This window comes from Temnothorax nylanderi, unplaced genomic scaffold, assembly GCF_030848795.1.
Source record: "Temnothorax nylanderi isolate EJ_2023f unplaced genomic scaffold, tnyl_v1.0 TNYL_tig0469_pilon, whole genome shotgun sequence".
Classification (NCBI taxonomy): Eukaryota; Metazoa; Arthropoda; class Insecta; order Hymenoptera; family Formicidae; genus Temnothorax; species Temnothorax nylanderi.
The window spans coordinates 35,107-53,823 of NW_027249531.1; the positions used below are offsets into that span (position 1 = coordinate 35,107).

The 18,717-nt window shown below is 40.4% G+C and overlaps 1 protein-coding gene across 1 annotated transcript; it reads right to left on the reverse strand.

Moving 5' to 3' along the window:
- Positions 1 to 10,010: 10,010 nt before the first annotated feature.
- On the reverse strand, positions 10,011 to 15,842 carry LOC139783104 (uncharacterized). The gene is made up of 2 exons (XM_071722229.1): positions 15,527 to 15,842; positions 10,011 to 11,896 (listed from the first exon to the last, which is right to left on the reverse strand). Exons 1-2 carry the CDS (start codon positions 15,840 to 15,842, stop codon positions 10,011 to 10,013), a joined length of 2,202 nt encoding a protein of 733 aa, XP_071578330.1.
- Positions 15,843 to 18,717: the final 2,875 nt, after the last annotated feature.

An 18,717-nucleotide genomic window follows, 5' to 3' on the forward strand; every position in this document is an offset into this window, starting at 1 on the left:
TCCCTCCCATTACCAAGCTCAAAGGAAGAGAAAATTATTCTACTTGGAAGATAGCGATGGAAAACTGTCTGCAGTTGGATGGGCTCTGGAAGGCGGTACTAGGAACTGAAACGTGCGAACAGAAGAAAGCGAAGGCAAAGGTAATTCTCAGCGTAGACGAGACGATCTATATACATGTAGCCGACGCGCCCACAGCAAAAGAAGCGTGGGATAATCTCAGAAGTGCATTTGAAGACAGCGGACTTACAAGAAAAGTCGGGCTTCTTCGAAAGATAACAACGACTAGATTGGATCATTGTGATTCAATGGAGCGATATGTTAATGAAATTATGTCAGCCGCGCATCAACTCTCATCGATTGGCTTCGAGATAAATCAAGAATGGCTAGGCACCGTGCTATTGGCTGGCCTCCCCGAGCGCTACCAACCGATGATTATGGCTCTAGAGAATTCCGGCATGGTAGTCACCGGTGATTCAGTGAAGACAAAGCTCCTTCAAGAATCGAGTTGTAGCGATAAATCGAAATCGCAAGTCGATGGTAATTCAGCATATCACGTAAGGCGGCAGGCCGAGCGTGTGAAGGGCCAGAAGCAGAAATCGCAGAAAACGAAATGCTGGTCCTGCGGCAAGATCGGTCATTACGCAAATGAGTGCGATGACAAGAAGAAAGAAGATAAAGAAAAGAAGCGAACTGATCAACCGAAGAAGAAAGGTGAGAGCGGTAGCAAGGTTGCGTTCTTCGCCAATAACATCGTGAGTGAAGAAACGAATGCCTGGATCGTGGATTCGGCGGCTTCCGCTCACATGTCACCGAATAAAGACATTTTTGATACGTTCGAAGAGATTTGTGAATCGAAAGTGATTGTCGCGGATAACACAAGATTGCATGTAAAAGGTAAAGGCACAGTAAATATACCGATGCTTGTAAATGGTGAAACGCGTGTAATAGCGGCAGAAGAAGTTCTTTACGTTCCTAACCTTAGTGTAAATTTGTTGTCAGTCAGAAAAATCACCGAAAAAGGTTTTACTGTAAAGTTTAACGAAAGAATCTGTGAAATAGTAAACGGTAATCGTTTGATCGCGACCGCGAAACCGATAAATAATATATATAAGCTTTCACAACCGTTAAATGTAGCGTACGCTTGTAAAGTAAATACAAATTCGGACGTATGGCATAGAAGATTAGGCCATTTAAATAGGCTGAGCATGAAAATGTTGCGTGATAAACACGCTGACGGCTTAAGCTTTGAAGATCCGAGTGAGCGACCGTGCGAAATATGCGTAAAAGGAAAGCAAGCACGACAACCGTTTTCCACCAATATCAAGAAAGAGAGGAGAACAACGAAACTCTTACAGTTGGTTCACACCGATGTATGCGGGCCAATGGAGACTACGTCGATAGGTGGAGCAAGATATTTCATCCTATTTATAGATGAATACTCTAGAAGATTGAGTATCTATTTCTTGAAGTATAAAAGTGAAGCGTTGGATACGTTTAAGAAGTATAAAGCTTATGTGGACAAGCAAACGGGTCATCATATACTCGCGCTCCGATCTGATAATGGTCGTGAATTCGTCAATGAAGAATTTAGAAGATTTCTCGAAGAAGAAGGAATCAAGCATCAGACAACAGTCCCATATTCACCTCAGCAGAACGGGCTGGCGGAGAGGTGCAACCGTACAGTGGTTGAAAAGGCTCGATGTTTGTTGTTGGAAGCGGACCTGCCGAAGAGGTTTTGGGCAGAGGCCTGTTCCACAGCGGTTTATTTGATAAATCGCTCTCCAGCAAAAGGTCTGCAGTATAAGACACCCTACGAAATCTGGTCAGGAAATAAGCCGAATTTAAGTCATTTGAAGTGTTTTGGCTGTAAAGCGCTGGCTCACATTCCGAAGGAACTTCGCCTAAAATGGGATGTGAAGTCAAAAGATTGTATATTCCTAGGATATCTGGAGCATTCCAAAGGCTATCGGATGTTCGATACGAAGACTGAAAAAGTGTTCAAGAGTAGAGATGTCGTCTTTTATGAAGATAAGCCTGAAAACGCCACGGAAGATATCATCTTACAAGAAGTTACGGATGAATCTGAAGACATTGAAGATTCAGTGGGGGCTGAGTCTAATAGTTCGGTTGAAAACTTCGAAAGTATAGAAGATCCTGATTCAGAGAGTTCTGATGAAGAGGATGATAATAATGATGCGGATCGTACACAATCGCGCCAAGAAAACGAAGAATCATTAGTTCGTCGTAGTAGTCGTGTACGGAAACCCAAGGAGTTTTAAGATTATATTACGTGCAGCGTATTGGAAGAATCCGTACCAATGAGCGCAGATGAAGCACTGAAAGGTCCTCACGGAAGAGAATGGAAGCAAGCCATGAAGGAAGAATATGATGCACTTATTCAGAATCAGACATGGGAATTATGTGATCCGCCTAAAGACAAAAAGGTACTGAAAACGCGCTGGGTTTTTAAAATCAAACAAGGTGAAGGTAACTCACAAAGATATAGAGCGAGGTTGGTAATCAAAGGATACGAACAAATCCCGGGTGTTGATTATCATGAAACCTATTGCCCTGTAGTTAGATTTAGTACTCTCAGATGTCTTTTTGCAGTGGCTGCTAAACTCAACTATGATATAGACCATCTGGATGTAGTAACAGCGTTCCTCAACGGCGATTTGGAGGAAGATATATATATAGAACTGCCGAAAGAGTTTGGACACGGGAAGAAAGTAGGCAAGCTCAAGAAAGCGATGAATGGACTCAAGCAAGAAGTCAACGCGTGGAACAAAAAGCTACATAAGGTATTAAAGAAGATGGGTTTTGAGCGTTCTAAAGAGGATCCGAGTTTATATATCCGTAAAGAAAGTGACGGAAGCGTAACGTACCTAGCCACATACGTAGATGATTTTTTATTATTTACAAAGAATCGAAACTTGAAACAGACGATTATAAAGAAACTGGAGGAGGAATTTAAGTTAAGAAATCTGGGACCGGTTTCGAAGATCTTGGGAATCAACGTGCGAAGAAATCGACAAGCTGGAGAGATACTCCTCGACCAGGAAGATTATATAGAAGAAATCTTGCATCGATTTAACTTGGAGAACTGCAATCCGGCGAAGACGCCACTGGATACGAATCAGACATTAACCAAAGATATGTCACCAAAGACTGCAGTAGAGAAGAAGGAAATGGAAAACGTTCAATACAGAGAGGCACTGGGCTGCCTGATGTACGCGTATCAAGGCACGTGACCTGACCTGGGCAGTGCGATTACGACTCTTGGCTCATTCGCTAAGAACCCTGGAAAAGCGCATTGGAACGCGCTTAAACGCACGCTGCGTTATTTGAAGGGGACCAAGGATCTCCGACTGAAGATAGACTGTTCTAAACCTACGGAGCTAATAGGATATTGCGATGCTAATTGGGCCGGCGATAGTGATAGCCGACGTTCTACTAGTGGATACGTGTTCCTGTTGGGCAGCTGTGCAGTATCCTGGTGTTCAAGAAGGCAGCAATCCGTTTCATTATCGACTACCGAGTCGGAGTACATCGCGATGTCGTTAGCTACTCAGGAACTCTTGTGGCTTAAAAGACTAATGGAAGACATTGATAAATCTTGTATTCGCGAGCCGATTTGTTTATATTCAGATAATCAAAGTGCTATAAAGTTAACGAGTTCGGATAACTATCATGCGAGGTCGAAGCATATAGATACGAGGTATAAATTTATAAAAGAAAAGATCTCCGGTAAAGTGTTAAAACTTGATTTTATTTCTAGTAAGGAAATGTTAGCGGATGCACTTACTAAAGCAGTAACTTCCGAAAAGAATAATTTTTGCAATAAGGGTATGAATTTAATTTCATTAGATTAAAGTTTTTTCGCCTCGAGCTCAAGTGGGGGAATGTAGATATATGTTCCATTAGTGATCTCAGGGCGAAAGGAGATACGAGTTAGTGTCATAGTTATTCAGTAGATGGCGCTTGTATTTTTAGTTAGTCTGCTCTCTCTGTTGGTATGTAGTCAGTCAGTCTGCATAGCGCTCTTGCTGAGTTAACACTGTTTTGTAGACGCACGCATATAATAAAATATTAAGTGTTAATATTTCTTATAATACTTTTCTACTCTTTTCTACCCTGTCAGACACATTCCTCTGTAAAGCCAACAAACGGCATTTACAGGTTGTAAATGCGGCCCAATCTTCCTAGATATAGCTCACAGTCCAAATTTAGCATTCTATACTGGAATTGCAAGGGAGCGGTACAAAAAAAGCCGGATATCGAAAAGCTTTGTGAATCTTACGACATCATTTTTGTTTCGGAAACTCTACTAAGACCTCAACATACCTTTTCCATATTCGGTTTCAATGTAGTGCGAAATGACTCGGACGCGGGTCGACGCGGTACTGCCATGCTTATCCGCAATAATATCACCTTCTCTCTCATTAACCTCAATTACATTTTAAATTCTGACGCAACTATTGAAGCTATTGGAATCAAGATTTTCGTTGACGGAGTCGGCACGGCCCTGTTTGGAATTTATAGACACCCTGGTGGACCATGCTCCCAAAATTCATGGCAAAAATTTTTTAACCTAGCCAACTTCTTCCAATACTCCCTCCTAGTAGGGGATCTTAATGCACATCATCCATTTTGGGGCGCGCCATCACCCAATCCAGCGGGAAGGGTTATCATGGATCTCCTCGATAGATTCCCTTTCATCCTCCTCAACTCCCTTATTCCGCCCCCAACATACATTCCCCCCCCCCTGGTATCACCCCTTCTCTCCTCGATCTAGCCATAGCGTCGTCAAACTTTTCTACTTTGCTAAATATTAAAATTCTTAACGATACTCGTAGCAGCGATCATCGGCCGGTAGAGATCACCGTTAATTCCAAAATCAAAACACAAAATGTTTTTTCTCACAAATGCAAATTTACTCGCGAACAGTTAAATAACTTCGTCCGTACATTGGAAGCTCGCGCGAATGATTTTGAGTCCAGGGTATTGGAGAAGGCGGACAATGAGCCAATCGAGCAATACAAAGTTTTTACCACGCTTCTACAAGAATGTATTGATGCCTTCTCAGCCAAAAGCACAGATTCAGATAAATATACTAACCTCAATAATCCCAACAATAGACCTCCCCCTTCTCCATGGTGGAATGAAGATTGTGCCAAGGCTGTCAAAGCCAGAAGAATTGCCTGTAGGACTTATCGTAAAAATCCTTCAGTTGACAACTACAATTTGTATCGCAAACAAATTGCGAATACTAGGAGGATTCTCAAATCGATCAAGAGAGAAGGCTGGAAAAAATATTGCAACTTATTAGATTTTATGACCCCCACCCCCTCCATCTGGAAGATGATTAAGAGATTTCGCAATAGAAAATTAGCGCCTACGGGCGAATCGAATCCTGTTAGTGATGAACAAATCGAAGCAGCAGTTGCAAACATCTGTCCTCTTGCTTGCTCGGAGGAGCGAAAAAATCTGATCGACAATAATCCCAATGACAATAATAGCCCGCTTAAATGGATTGACAACCCTCTCCAATACAGCGAATTCCACCATGCCTTAAACTCCTCTCGAGGCAGCTCCAACCCAGGTATTGACCGCTTCGACTACAAAATTCTCAAATCCCTCCCATTGTCGCTTAAAAACTGCTTCTCAGGATTCTCAACAACATTTTTTCGGAAGGCGTCTTTCCAGAACATTGGTCTCATAAGCCTCACAGTAAAGGGGTCCGTCCTATTGCTCTAACCTCTTGTATACTTAAACTACTGGAAAAGATGCTTCTCAACCGCATTCACTGGTGTGCAGAATCAGGCACTTCGTGCCTGGGTAGCGATCATGTAACTTTTTCCCTAGAGCGGAAACGTGAAAAGTGAAAAGTTTCATGTAACTATCTCTTTCTATTGGTGTTGAATAGAAAGAGATAAACTTTTCACTTTTCACGTTCCGTCCTAGGGGAAAAGATACATGATCGATCCCCTGATCCCAGAGCATCAATTCGGATTCCGCAAGTTTCGTTCCTGCTCAGACAATCCATACTCACATACGAAATCCATAACAACAATTTCCTTGGAAAAACAACCGTGGCACTCTTTACAGACATTAAATCGACCTTTGATAACGTCATCCCTAGCATACTTGTAGAAGACTTGATGCAAGCAGGATTTCCGGGCAAAACCTGCCAGTTTGTCCAGAACCTCATCGCCGAAAGAGTTGTACAGTTTGTTATACATGGAAAGCTTACCCCTTCTCGAATTTCCCGTAAGGGTACACCCCAGGGATCGGTTCTTAGCCCTTTCTTTTTCAATTTCTACCTAAAAGATATAGCCGCTCAATTACACCATCAAGTAAAAATTTTACAGTTTGCAGATGACATCGTCATTTTCGCCTCTGCCAAAAAGATCAGAAAAGCCATCCGGTGGCTTGAAATCACTCTCAATAACATCAAAACCTATCTTCGCAATCGAGGTTTAGAAATTTCTTCCTCTAAAACTCAGCTTATGCTATTTTTCTCTAAGAAAGTTCACAACCCTGAAGAGTTCACGATACGAATTGATTCTGACTCTATTTCTCCTTTCGACTCTGTCCAATTCTTAGGGGTCACCCTTGACCCTAAACTCACGGGAAATTTGCATATAGACTCGGTCATCAATAAAGCCAGAAAAATTGCTGACGTTATCTCAGCGTTGAGGGATGTCTGGTGGGGATCTCACCCTCAACTTCTCCTAAACATTTATCGTGCTGTGCTACGTGGCTCGATAGAGTACGCCTATCATATTTTTGCCCTCAAAGACAGTCCTAAGTTTCACCGATTAGAGATCATACAAAACAAGGCCAGAGAGAAACCTGAGAGAGGCCATCCCGGCATTTTTCGTCAATTTTTGTGTGTTGCGTGTTCCGATGCGCCACCTGAGAAAGTGCGCATAAACTACGTTTCGCTCGGTAACCGCACATGGTTTGCGTCCGTGCTAATGGTTCGTGTCCGAACTAGCCAGCTGGAGGGGATCTGCTGGCCGCGGCGGCCGCGCTCGGCTATGCGACGTTGCCACGATGCCACGCATTTCGAGTATCGCGTACGGTGTCTCGCCGAGTGCCAAATCTCGAGTTGGCAAATCGACGATGCGCTACGTTACATTTATAAATATTTATAAATTATATATATATATATATATATAATTTATAAATATAAAAATTGTAAATAAAATGAAATATTTATTAACATAAAAATTAAAATTTGTTAACGTATATAATATATAGAAATCCCGATTTTTAGATTACTATTTTTATTAATTTAGGAAGAAAAGGATTTTTAGGAGTCAGGAACAGCTACGCATAAATAAAATATATTATATGTATTGTGACGTTGCAGTTTCGCTGCATCGTTGCAGCGCCCCGCCGCCGTCACAAGGCGCGGGTTTCGCGACCCTTTTCACGCCCGAGGACGGTTCAACGAATCGATGCGAGATCTCCAGGGGCATATTATAATTGCGTTACGATATTCTGATCCTTTTTGTTATATTTTGTATTATTGCGTGGCGCCTCACCGAGCCGAGACCCGGAGTTTCCTGAGAGGATACAGAGGAAGCGGAAGCGGAGTCGACGAAAAGGATAAAGGCGAGAGATCGGACGACGGAAAGCAGATCAAAGCGACTCGCGGACCGCCGAGAGCGACGGAGCGCAGGAAAACACGCGCGCGGCGCGTGACCCAGCGGCAGGCGGACCCATAATGGCAGGGCCCCGGGGAGCCGGGGCTAAATCAGCTCACCTGCCCTCCTCACACTGCTGACCGGATTCCGGGATGGATGGCCACCATTCCCGAACCGAAAAGGAGGAACGCGGAGGCAGACACGTCCCGTCCGCCGTTTGCCAAAAGCGGTCCCCGTTTGCCGCGCGAGCGAAGGGCCGTTTAGCGCCCTGCGGAAAGCCGTAATTCACGGCCCTACGCACGAATCCGCCGCGAGCCTGCGAGCTCACCCCTCATTGGTCCGCGCTCCAACGTCGCGGGGCCGCGTACGCCCGGGGTGGGGTGCGCTATCGATTCCGCCATCGAGCGAAATTTCGGGAGCACTCCAGAGCACTCCTGGATCGTCCTCGACAGCCGAAACACGCGTGAAATAGTCAGTCGCGAAATACAGTTGATTTTCTTGGCGAATATCGGGACGATTCTCTTGGCGATTCTCCCGACCCTTGGGCGACGGCGAGAAGCTTTCGAGGGAGAGCAGAAGAACGGTGAGGTTGGGGCACCGGAATGGTCTCGTGGCCGTGGGATCGCGGTCGAAGTCTACGAACTCCTGGAGATCGTGGTAGGCGCGGCAATGACGACGTCCGATGTCGCGAATACGCCATTTCTCGCGCCCTTCGCGTTCACGACCGCGTGTCTCGTTGTGCGTAGTATTTCGCCCGGTCGAATCTTAGATTCCGCACGCGATATTAATTGCATCAGACGGTTATTCGCGTTGGTTTGATTGCGTACTTGCAATTCGCGTTCGGACCTTTAGATTATCCTCGCGATATCGGCTGCGTTGAGGTATTATTCGCGTTAGGATGTTGTTCGCCTTGAGATGCCATTCGCGTCGACCTAATATTGCGTCTCGTTATTACCCGCGATAATTCCGTAATTTTCTCGCGTTAATTCGAGTATTTCGCGTGATGCCGAGTGTCTCGGTGCATCATTTTTCGCGTTGGACGATCGCTGACGATCGCGTGTGTTGCGTTCGATCAGAATCACTTGCGTTACTCTCAGTTTCCTGCGTTAGGATAAATCGGTAATTTTTTTAGTTACAGTATTGCTCGCGGTAATTCCGCATATTTCCTCGCGTTAGTTTAGTATTTCGCGTTATGTCGAGCGCCCCGGCGCCTTATTCTTCGCGTTAGGATGTCCTTGGCGATATCACATGTTGCGTTCGTTCCTTCTTGCGTTGGGACGTTACTCGCGTCACGTTTATTCTCCGCCTCTGGCTGGATTCGGGGAGCGCGCTATTAGCGCTATTTGTTTATTCTATCCTTGTTTTACACCTGATGAGCGATAAAGATAGAACGATGCAATAGCGCTAATAGCGCGCTCCCCGAACGCAGCCTCTGCCTCTACCTCTACCTCTTCCTCTGCCTCTGCCTCTGCCTCTGCCTCTGCCTCTGCCTCTGCCTCTGCCTCTGCCTCTGCCTCTACCTCTCCCTCGCATCGCGTTATATACCGCCCGCACCAACGAGCTTAACGTTTCAGGCTGTAACAAAAAATAAATATTCTAAGTAAAATGACATTTTCGTGTATATATATATATATATATATATATATATATATATCTTTATAGTTCGATATATGTCGGGACCAACCATAAGCGATGTGTACATACGTATATACGTTGATGTACATCGACATCCTAACTTGTATTCCGGAAGTATTTTCTATATGTATAATCAAAATACAAAGATATATCAAAATTAAGCTTTCTTATATGATTTATTAATTGTCGGTACCACTGAAAAATACATAAAAATCTGATTATAAGTGTTATTTCCTTGTTTATCGTGAGGAAATGGAACGCTGATAGGAAGAATAACTCTCCAAGTAACTTATTAGTCACTTTATTTCTTCGAGCAGTCAACGGAACGTCTAGTCGGTACGAGAGCCTGGCAAACACTAAATTCGTGGATGGGGGTAGCGCGAGACGGTGAAGATACTGGGACTAAATACAACATAGATCGTCCTGTCGATAATACAAATCGTACATACCGCCCGCCATTGAAATCTTAATTTCAATTAGAATCAAATTACAAATATAATAATATGGGGTGACTTTATACAATTCAAATAATGCGAACAAACTAAAATTCTAAAGGATGCTTCTCCGTTGACTGATACAATAAATTAGATTTAACGTGAATATATAAATTGGATATAGAGATAAATTATAGAATTTACAGATCTTTGACTATAGTCAATCATGAGTCAATTTTACAAATGCAGAAGGGAAAATACATTCTTTTTCAATGGTACATGAGGTTCAGTCCTGCGGTAGCAGGCTGATTTTGCTGATGGGCCTCTTGATGATCCCGTTCTTTGTCTTCAATGTAAGAACTCGAACCAGTTGATCCTTTCCAGGGTGAACATCAATGATTCTTGCCAGCTTCCAACACAAGGGTGGAGTGTTGTCCTCCCTCAATACCACGATTCGCCCAGTAAGAGAGGAGGAAGATTTTATCGTCCTCCACTTTGTCCTTTGGTGCAGCTGCGTCAAATATTCAGTCGACCATCTCTTCCAAAAATGTTGGACCATTGTTTGAACTCTTTGCCATCGAGAAAGTCTATGCTCATTAATTTCTGTGAGATTTGGCTCAGGCAAAGCTTGGAGAGGACTGCCAATAAGGAAATGACCTGGTGTTAAGGCACAAGGATCATTTGGATCACTGGAGATTGCGGTAATAGGACGAGAATTAAGACATGATTCAATTTGGGTCAATACAGTATACATCTCTTCATACGTTAATAACGCATTTCCTACTATTCGCTTTAAGTGGTATTTAGTCGATTTTATACCAGCCTCCCAAATACCTCCAAAATGAGGCGCACTCGGAGGAATAAAATGCCAGTCTATCCGATCAACAGACAATTCAGACACAACTTTATTCTCAAATTGTTGTGAACGCAGTAAATTTCTTAATTCTTTCAATTCTTTATTTGCACCAACAAAGTTTGTGCCATTATCCGAGTATATGTCACTCGGCTTTCCTCGCCTTGATATAAATCGCTTTAGAGCATGGAGAAACGTTTCCGCGGTGCAATCGTAAACTAATTCTATATGAAGCGCTTTAGTAACGAAACAAACGAACAACGCAATATATGATTTTATCGTACGCTTTCCACGACCAGGACCCTCCTTTATCAAAATCGGTCCGCCATAATCGACACCACATCGCAAGAATGGGCGTGCAGGCTCAGTTCGACTCAATGGCAAGTTACCCATAAATTGCTCTATGGGAGTCGGATTCGCTCTAAAACATTTAACGCATTTTCGAATAACGCCTCTAACGGAACTTTTCCCATTCAAAGGCCAAAATCGCAACCGTAGTGAAGCTAACGTTAATTGCACACCTGCATGCAACTGCCGAATATGTTCATGCTCTATTATCAGTTTTGTTACATGATGTCGGGGTGGCAATACTATTGGGTGCTTAGTGTCAAACGCGAGACTTGCCTCTCGCAACCTTCCCCCGACACGAACAACACCATCTGCATCGACAAATGGATTTAATGACAACAATTTGCTAGCCTTATCCACCGATTGCTGCCTAGACAGATTTTCCATTTCAGGAAGGAATTCTTCGCGTTGAATTAATTTTATAATTTTAATAGTTGCTTTCTGCAGCTCTGCAGTTGTTAATTTTCCAGTATCTTTAACTGTCGGGCTCTTAAGATTATGTATAAAACGCAAACAAAATGCCATGACTCGCTGGAGCTTATTATAACTCGAGAATTTATATAATAATTCAACCTTTTCATTGGTATTAACGGCAACGAATATCCTCCGCGTTTCTAGAGCTTGATCATCAACAACGGTTTCAGCCTTTCTACACGGGTAAGCATTAGACGAAAGCCAATCTGGAACCTTCCACCAAATTTTCGACTCAATTAATTTTTCAGGCAGGAGACCACGCGAAACTACATCAGCAGGGTTATCATGACTGGAAACATGATGCCAGTCTTTAATTTCCGTTAAAGATTGAATTTGCGCGACTCTGTTGCTTACAAATGTTTTCCACGTGTTAGCCTCTTTAGAAATCCATGCTAAAACTATCTCTGAATCAGTCCAACAAAATTTTCTTGTGACATTGATGTTAAGTTGACTTGTCTTGTCTAATTCTTCAGCTGCTAATAAAGCGCCACACAATTCTAAACGCGGTAGAGATATAGATTTTAGTGGAGCTACTCGAGATTTAGCACAAAGCAATTCTACGTTTAATTTACCCGAATTATCAATGCTCTTTATATATATACACGCGCCGTAAGCAGATTGCGAAGCATCACAGAATGCATGTATTTCTATTTCTTGCCTATAGCCAATAACTTTCCTAGGTACCTCTAAATTGTTAAGTAGAAAGATTTGTTCAGTAAGTTGCAACCATTGTTTATGTACAGTTTGTGGTACCGTTTCGTCCCACGTTAATTTTAAAGACCACAATTTTTGCAATATAATTTTTACTAAAACTGATACAGGAGCAACTAATCCCAAAGGATCAAAAAATTGAGCTATAGTAGACAATATTGTTCTTTTAGTAACTTTAGCATTTTTGCAATTAAAATTGATAATAAATTTAATAGTATCTGACTCGTGATTCCACCAAATGCCTAATACCTTTGTTTCTTGTTTATCTAAATTTATTTCAGAAGCTGACGTGTCGTTTGTATTGATCTCTGATATTATATCTGGGTTATTTGAAGCCCATTTATGCAAATGGAAGCCTCCCCCCGCCAGAATTTCTTTAATCTGCCTTGCTAATTCAATAGTTTTCTCAACCGTATCAGCACCCGTAAGCAGGTCATCCACATAGAAATCTTCTAATATCGCGGCTTGAGCCTTTGGATATTTTTTCCCATCTTTCTTTGCTGTCTCTTGTACACAATTAATCGCAAGAAATGGTGCGGAGGTAATACCGTAAGTTACTGTAGTTAGTCTTTTAAATTTAAGTTTTAATTCAGAAGCCTCTCTCCATACTATTTTGTGAAACTTACGATGTTGAGGAGCTAATTTAATTTGCCGATACATTTGTTTAATGTCTGCACAAATAACGTATGGATGACATCTGAATCTTTTTAATACGATAACTAGATCTTGTTGCAACGGAGGACCCGCCATCAGAGCGTCGTTAAGACTAACTTGATTACTACTTTTCATTGACCCGTTAAATACTACGCGTAACTTTGTTGTTAAACTATCCTCGCGTAAAACCGCATGATGAGGAAGGTAAAACTCATCGCCAGTATCAGATAAATCTTCCCAGATAGCAATGCCTGATGATCAGATTTCATCACGTCATGATCTTCTGATATTGACCGAAATGTGATGTATGTCTTGTGATCATATTGTGATGATACACATCATGAGTACAAGTTAACATGTATATGAGGAAATATATGAGCTCAGATATTGACGTTACTTAGCCCACTCATGATAATCACATGCTGACCCTGGTGGAAATAATTTTACAACAATTACCGCGAGCGCTAGTACCGCACGCTGCCGCGACGCGGCTATACCACGCGTCACTTTCTCGTAATCAAAAATCATCACGCGCTAGTATAAGAGGCGAGCTTGTGAGAAGCCTAATTACAATGTTCTTTGCTGCAGATCAGCTTAAGTGATACCTCTGGTATCACATAATGCAGAGATCTGCGAAGCAATTTTTGATAAATTGTTGGATACGTCTGACTTATTTATTTACATATTTTTAAATAATTTTATTAAGCATGAAATATTTAAAATTGTTGTCGTTTCTTGAGCTTTATATGCACACAATATGCAGTATTTCATTGAACATTTATGTGTTCATTATGTCACTATTTTGTAAACTTTTATAGATTTCATAACATGTCTGCATTCTGAGCAACATATGAGCCCGCATCTGTGTCTATTTTTGCCATCATGTTTTTAATAAACGTGAGTACAATATGTACTCAGAACAAACACATTTTGCTATCTGGGTTCATCAGGAATAGGCTCCATATGCCCCAATGCTTCATATTCCCGCATGAATTCAATGTATCTCTTTTTAATAGAAGGATCCCGATCAAGCCTTCTTTCTAATGCATAAAAACGCTTAATTGCGATCTGTTTTGAAGATCCTAATTCGATACCCGGTTTAAACGGTAATTGCACACAAAACCTACCACTCGCATCTCGAGTAGTAGTATTCTGGAAAAATTGTTCACACTCGACATCTTGTGATACTTGACTAACTATATTCGGTTCTTCAATCTCCCAGAACCTTGACAATTGTTCCTCAAGAGAAATGGTACAATAAGCGCCTGCCACAGAGCGAACTATATTATTTACAGCTCCTCCGGCTACCCATCCCAACAAGGTTTTCTGAAAAATAAGGTTGTTAGGTCCTGTTTGGATTTGACCCACACACAATAATTTCCAGAAAAGTTCTGCACCGAGTAATAAATCAATCGGCCCCGACAAGCAAAAGGATGGATCTGCTAGATTTAAATTATCAGGCACTGATATGCTAGACATCGAGAAGGCCGCGACAGGCAAATTTTGCGTGATTTTTGGCAAAATCAAGCAATTAATTCTGGCAGAAAATGAGTTAAATCTCGACTTAATGCGGATATCTACTGATCGAGTAACTGCATTCACCGCCTGATTAATGCCTGATATAGCGATATTTGTAGAGTCTGATTTTAGACCAAGTTTTTCAAACATTCGTTTTGAAATAAAGTTAGACTGAGAACCCACATCAAGAAGGCCCCGACATTCATGTGTTATGTTATTTCGATCATAGATATAAACTATAAATGTAGACAATAGAACCTGAGCACCAACACGTTGTTGTTGGTAACAGCAATTCGTACTAAAGGTGACTGCTGAGCACATTCCATTCACGTTAGATGTGTGTTTATCGTGATCTTCTATATTCGAATAATGAAGAATGCTATGATGTCGTTTCTTACAATGTTTACAAGGACCGCTACGACATTGACTTGTCTTATGATTTTCTCGAAGACAGTTAGTACATAATTTAAGTTCCTTGACTTTGTCGCAACGTTCTTTTCCTTGCAAAGTTAATAATGTAGGACATACGTAAATGGAATGCGCTTCTTTGCATACGGAACATTGCGCATTTATGGCAATATTTACTGATTTTATATTCGACCTGCATACTTGCGGTTTGAATTTATTATTAATTAGCGTTTTTTCGCTTACTTTATGCGTTTGTAGATTTTCCAACGATCGGCAGCGATGCTTCAAGAATTCCCGTAGATCCTGGATTTCGGGCATTTCATTGGAATACAATGAATTTTCCCATTCGCGTCTAGTAGCATAATCAACTCTAGATAAAATAATAGGTATTACGATAGCATTCCAGGAATCCACCGGAACCTTCAGCCTTCTCAATGATTCGAAACTGCTGTTAAAATTGTCGAGTAATAATCTGAGCGATTCATAAGAGTTATTTGCTACAGTAGGAAGATTTAACAAAGTATTTACTTGGCTCTGAATTAGCATTCGAGGATTTTTAAAACGCTCTTCAATCGTTGACCACGCGAGATCATAGTTATCCGACGCGACCGTAATAAATTCAATAGATTTTAATGCACTTCCCATTAATGCGGAACGCAGATATTGAAATTTCTGTATACTATTTAAAGCATGATTGTTATGAACCAAGGAAGAGAAAGCATCGTGGAAAGGTAACCACTCAGAGTAATCTCCAGAAAATTTTGGTATATCAATGACTGGTAACTTAACTTGAGACACAGTCATATTTGCGGGGAAGTTAACGGGCGATGAATTACCTGAATTTACAGAAGTAATTACATCACGCTCAATTAAACGTTTAATTTTGGAGATCACCCGGAAATATTGAGTTTCGAATGCTTCGCGTTCATCTTCATGATCGTTAGATGGTTGCAAGATTTCAATTTTCGATTGCACAGTGTCAAATTCACTGAACACCGATTCGTATTTTTCTAAACGTGTTTCCAGCTCTTTTATGTCTGGTTGATCGGACAATTTGCTAAGATATGATTCCAATCGAGTGGTTTTTGCTTTTAATTGCGCTCTACGAGTCACAAGCTCGCGTGTATCAATAGCCGTACTAGCCGTAGTCATGATTTGTCATGTATAAATTAATGAAAGAATAAATAAGAATAAATAATGTATAATATATTGACCCGAATCAAATTTAGGAATTTGGAATTCGAGGATGTAGCCACTCATCTGAGCGATTTCTTATTTAGAGTTCTTATATACTGTTTGTTGTTCGTGCGTTCGTCCTTGGCCGTAACGTTCACGAAATTCCGTGCGCGAGGGCTGCGACGTGTATTATAGCTGAGTCCAGTCCTCGCTTCTCATCCAATAATTATGCTGATTGCTCGTTCGTGTGATGGGATGAGTTGAGATGATTCTCAATGTGTAGATGTTTGCAACTAATATACGATTAGTTAGGCTCTCGACGTTACCGTGCTCTTATGACTTGCTCCTCGGAAACTGCCGATGGAAAAATGGAGTAACTTCGTGCTCCAGATTTACCGGAGTACGTAACTTGTACATCCGGCTCGAAGGACCATATGTTATTTCCTTGTTTATCGTGAGGAAATGGAACGCTGATAGGAAGAATAACTCTCCAAGTAACTTATTAGTCACTTTATTTCTTCGAGCAGTCAACGGAACGTCTAGTCGGTACGAGAGCCTGGCAAACACTAAATTCGTGGATGGGGGTAGCGCGAGACGGTGAAGATACTGGGACTAAATACAACATAGATCGTCCTGTCGATAATACAAATCGTACAATAAGCAATATACATAACGTGAAATGCAATATACATGTTCTTGCAATAGCCGTTTACATCGTATTTCGTAGTTAGTTATCGTTTGTACACATTATATAAACTATTATATAAAAAAAGGATGCTTTTCATGCTTAGTAATTTAATAGGACCGCGAGAATTTTAACTATTTCTCTAAGCTATCGATATATAATAATGTAAAAGATTATTGCGAGTTCAGTAAACTCAAAAGTTTCCGTGTGTCACCAATCTTCATCGTAAAATTCTACAATTTTTGCAAAATGATATAAGAAGAAAATCGTGAATTCTACAATAACTTTTACTTTTAATAAACACGTCTTGCATTTCTATTCCGATTATACAATATTTTTTTACTTTCAGAAAATAGTATACACTGATTACAGAAATTATACGCAGAATTACTATTAATACTATTATTTCAAAAATTGTTGCCAGCGACGTATTACACTGTACAACAAAAAGAAGCACAAGAACGAACCCTTGCAGCATTCCATAGTTTTTTGGACGCAGAAAACGATCCCGTTTGCCAAATTGCTCTATCACGTTACAATTTTGACATATTTGCAGTTAAATTTGCAAAAAATGGGTTATTTTAGTGTATTTTGGCATATTATTACTACGATATGTAACGAATCGGAAAAGTTTAATCACAATCAAAATTAAGTATGTTGTTAGGACTGTCAGCTCTTAAAACGACTTTTTTTGTTATGGTTAAAAAGATATTAATGATTAACGTAGAGTCTGTTGCATTAAAGTTGCGACTTACATAGCTATTAAGGATCGATAAAGTATTTTTTAATTATGTTATTCAAAAGGTTTTTCAGATCGTTGAAAACTAATCTGATGTCAAAGTAGATAAATTAAAAGATGGAAGAGTTATTATATCAGATGTTAAAGGTAAAAATTCGATCATTATATTAATTTTGATATCTGCCATATTGGCTTTGCCATTTTGAATTTATCAACTTTGACATTAAGTTTAGTTTTCAGCGATCTGCAAAACTCTTTAGGTTTAATTAAAAAATATTTCATAGATCCTTAATAGCTATATGTAAGTCGCAACTTTAATGCAATATACACTACGTTAATCATTAATATTTTTTTAACCATAAGCAACACAAAAAATTTATTTTAAGGGCTGAAAGTCCTAACAACATACTTAATTTTGATTGCGCTTAAAATTCTCCGATGCGTCACATATCGCAGTTATAATATGCCAAAATACACTAAAATAGCTCATTTTTGCAACTTTAACTGCAAATATCTCAAAATTGTGACGTGAAAGAGCAATTTGGCAAACGGGATCGTTTTCTGCGTCCAAAAAGCTATCAAATGCTGCAAGGTTCGTTCTTGTGCTTCTTTTTGTTGTACAGTGTAATACGTCGCTGGCAACAATTTTTGAAATAATAGTATTAATAGTAATTCTGCGTATAATTTCTGTAATCAGTGTATACTATTTTCTGAAAGTAAAAAAATATTGTATAATCGGAATAGAAATGCAAGACGTGTTTATTAAAAGTAAAAGTTATTGTAGAATTCACGATTTTCTTCTTATATCATTTTGCAAAAATTGTAGAATTTTACGATGAAGATTGGTGACACACGGAAACTTTTGAGTTTACTGAACTCGCAATAATCTTTTACATTATTATATATCGATAGCTTAGAGAAATAGTTAAAATTCTCGCGGTCCTATTAAATTACTAAGCATGAAAAGGATCCTTTTTTTATATAATAGTTTATATAATGTGTACAAACGATAACTAACTACGAAATACGATGTAAACGGCTATTGCAAGAACATGTATATTGCATTTCACGTTATGTATATTGCTTATAATCAGATTTTTATGTATTTTTTAGTGCCCAGATAACAATGCCTGATGATCAGATTTCATCACGTCATGATCTTCTGATATTGATCGAAATGTGATGTATGTCTTGTGATCATATTGTGATGATACACATCATGAGTACAAGTTAACATGTATATGAGGAAATATATGAGCTCAGATATTTACGTTACTTAGCCAACTCATGATAATCACATGCTGACCCTGGTGGAAATAATTTTACAACAATTACCGCGAGCGCTAGTACCACACGCTGCCGCGACGCGGCTATACCACGCGTCACTTTCTCGTAATCAAAAACCATCACGCGCTAGTATAAGAGGC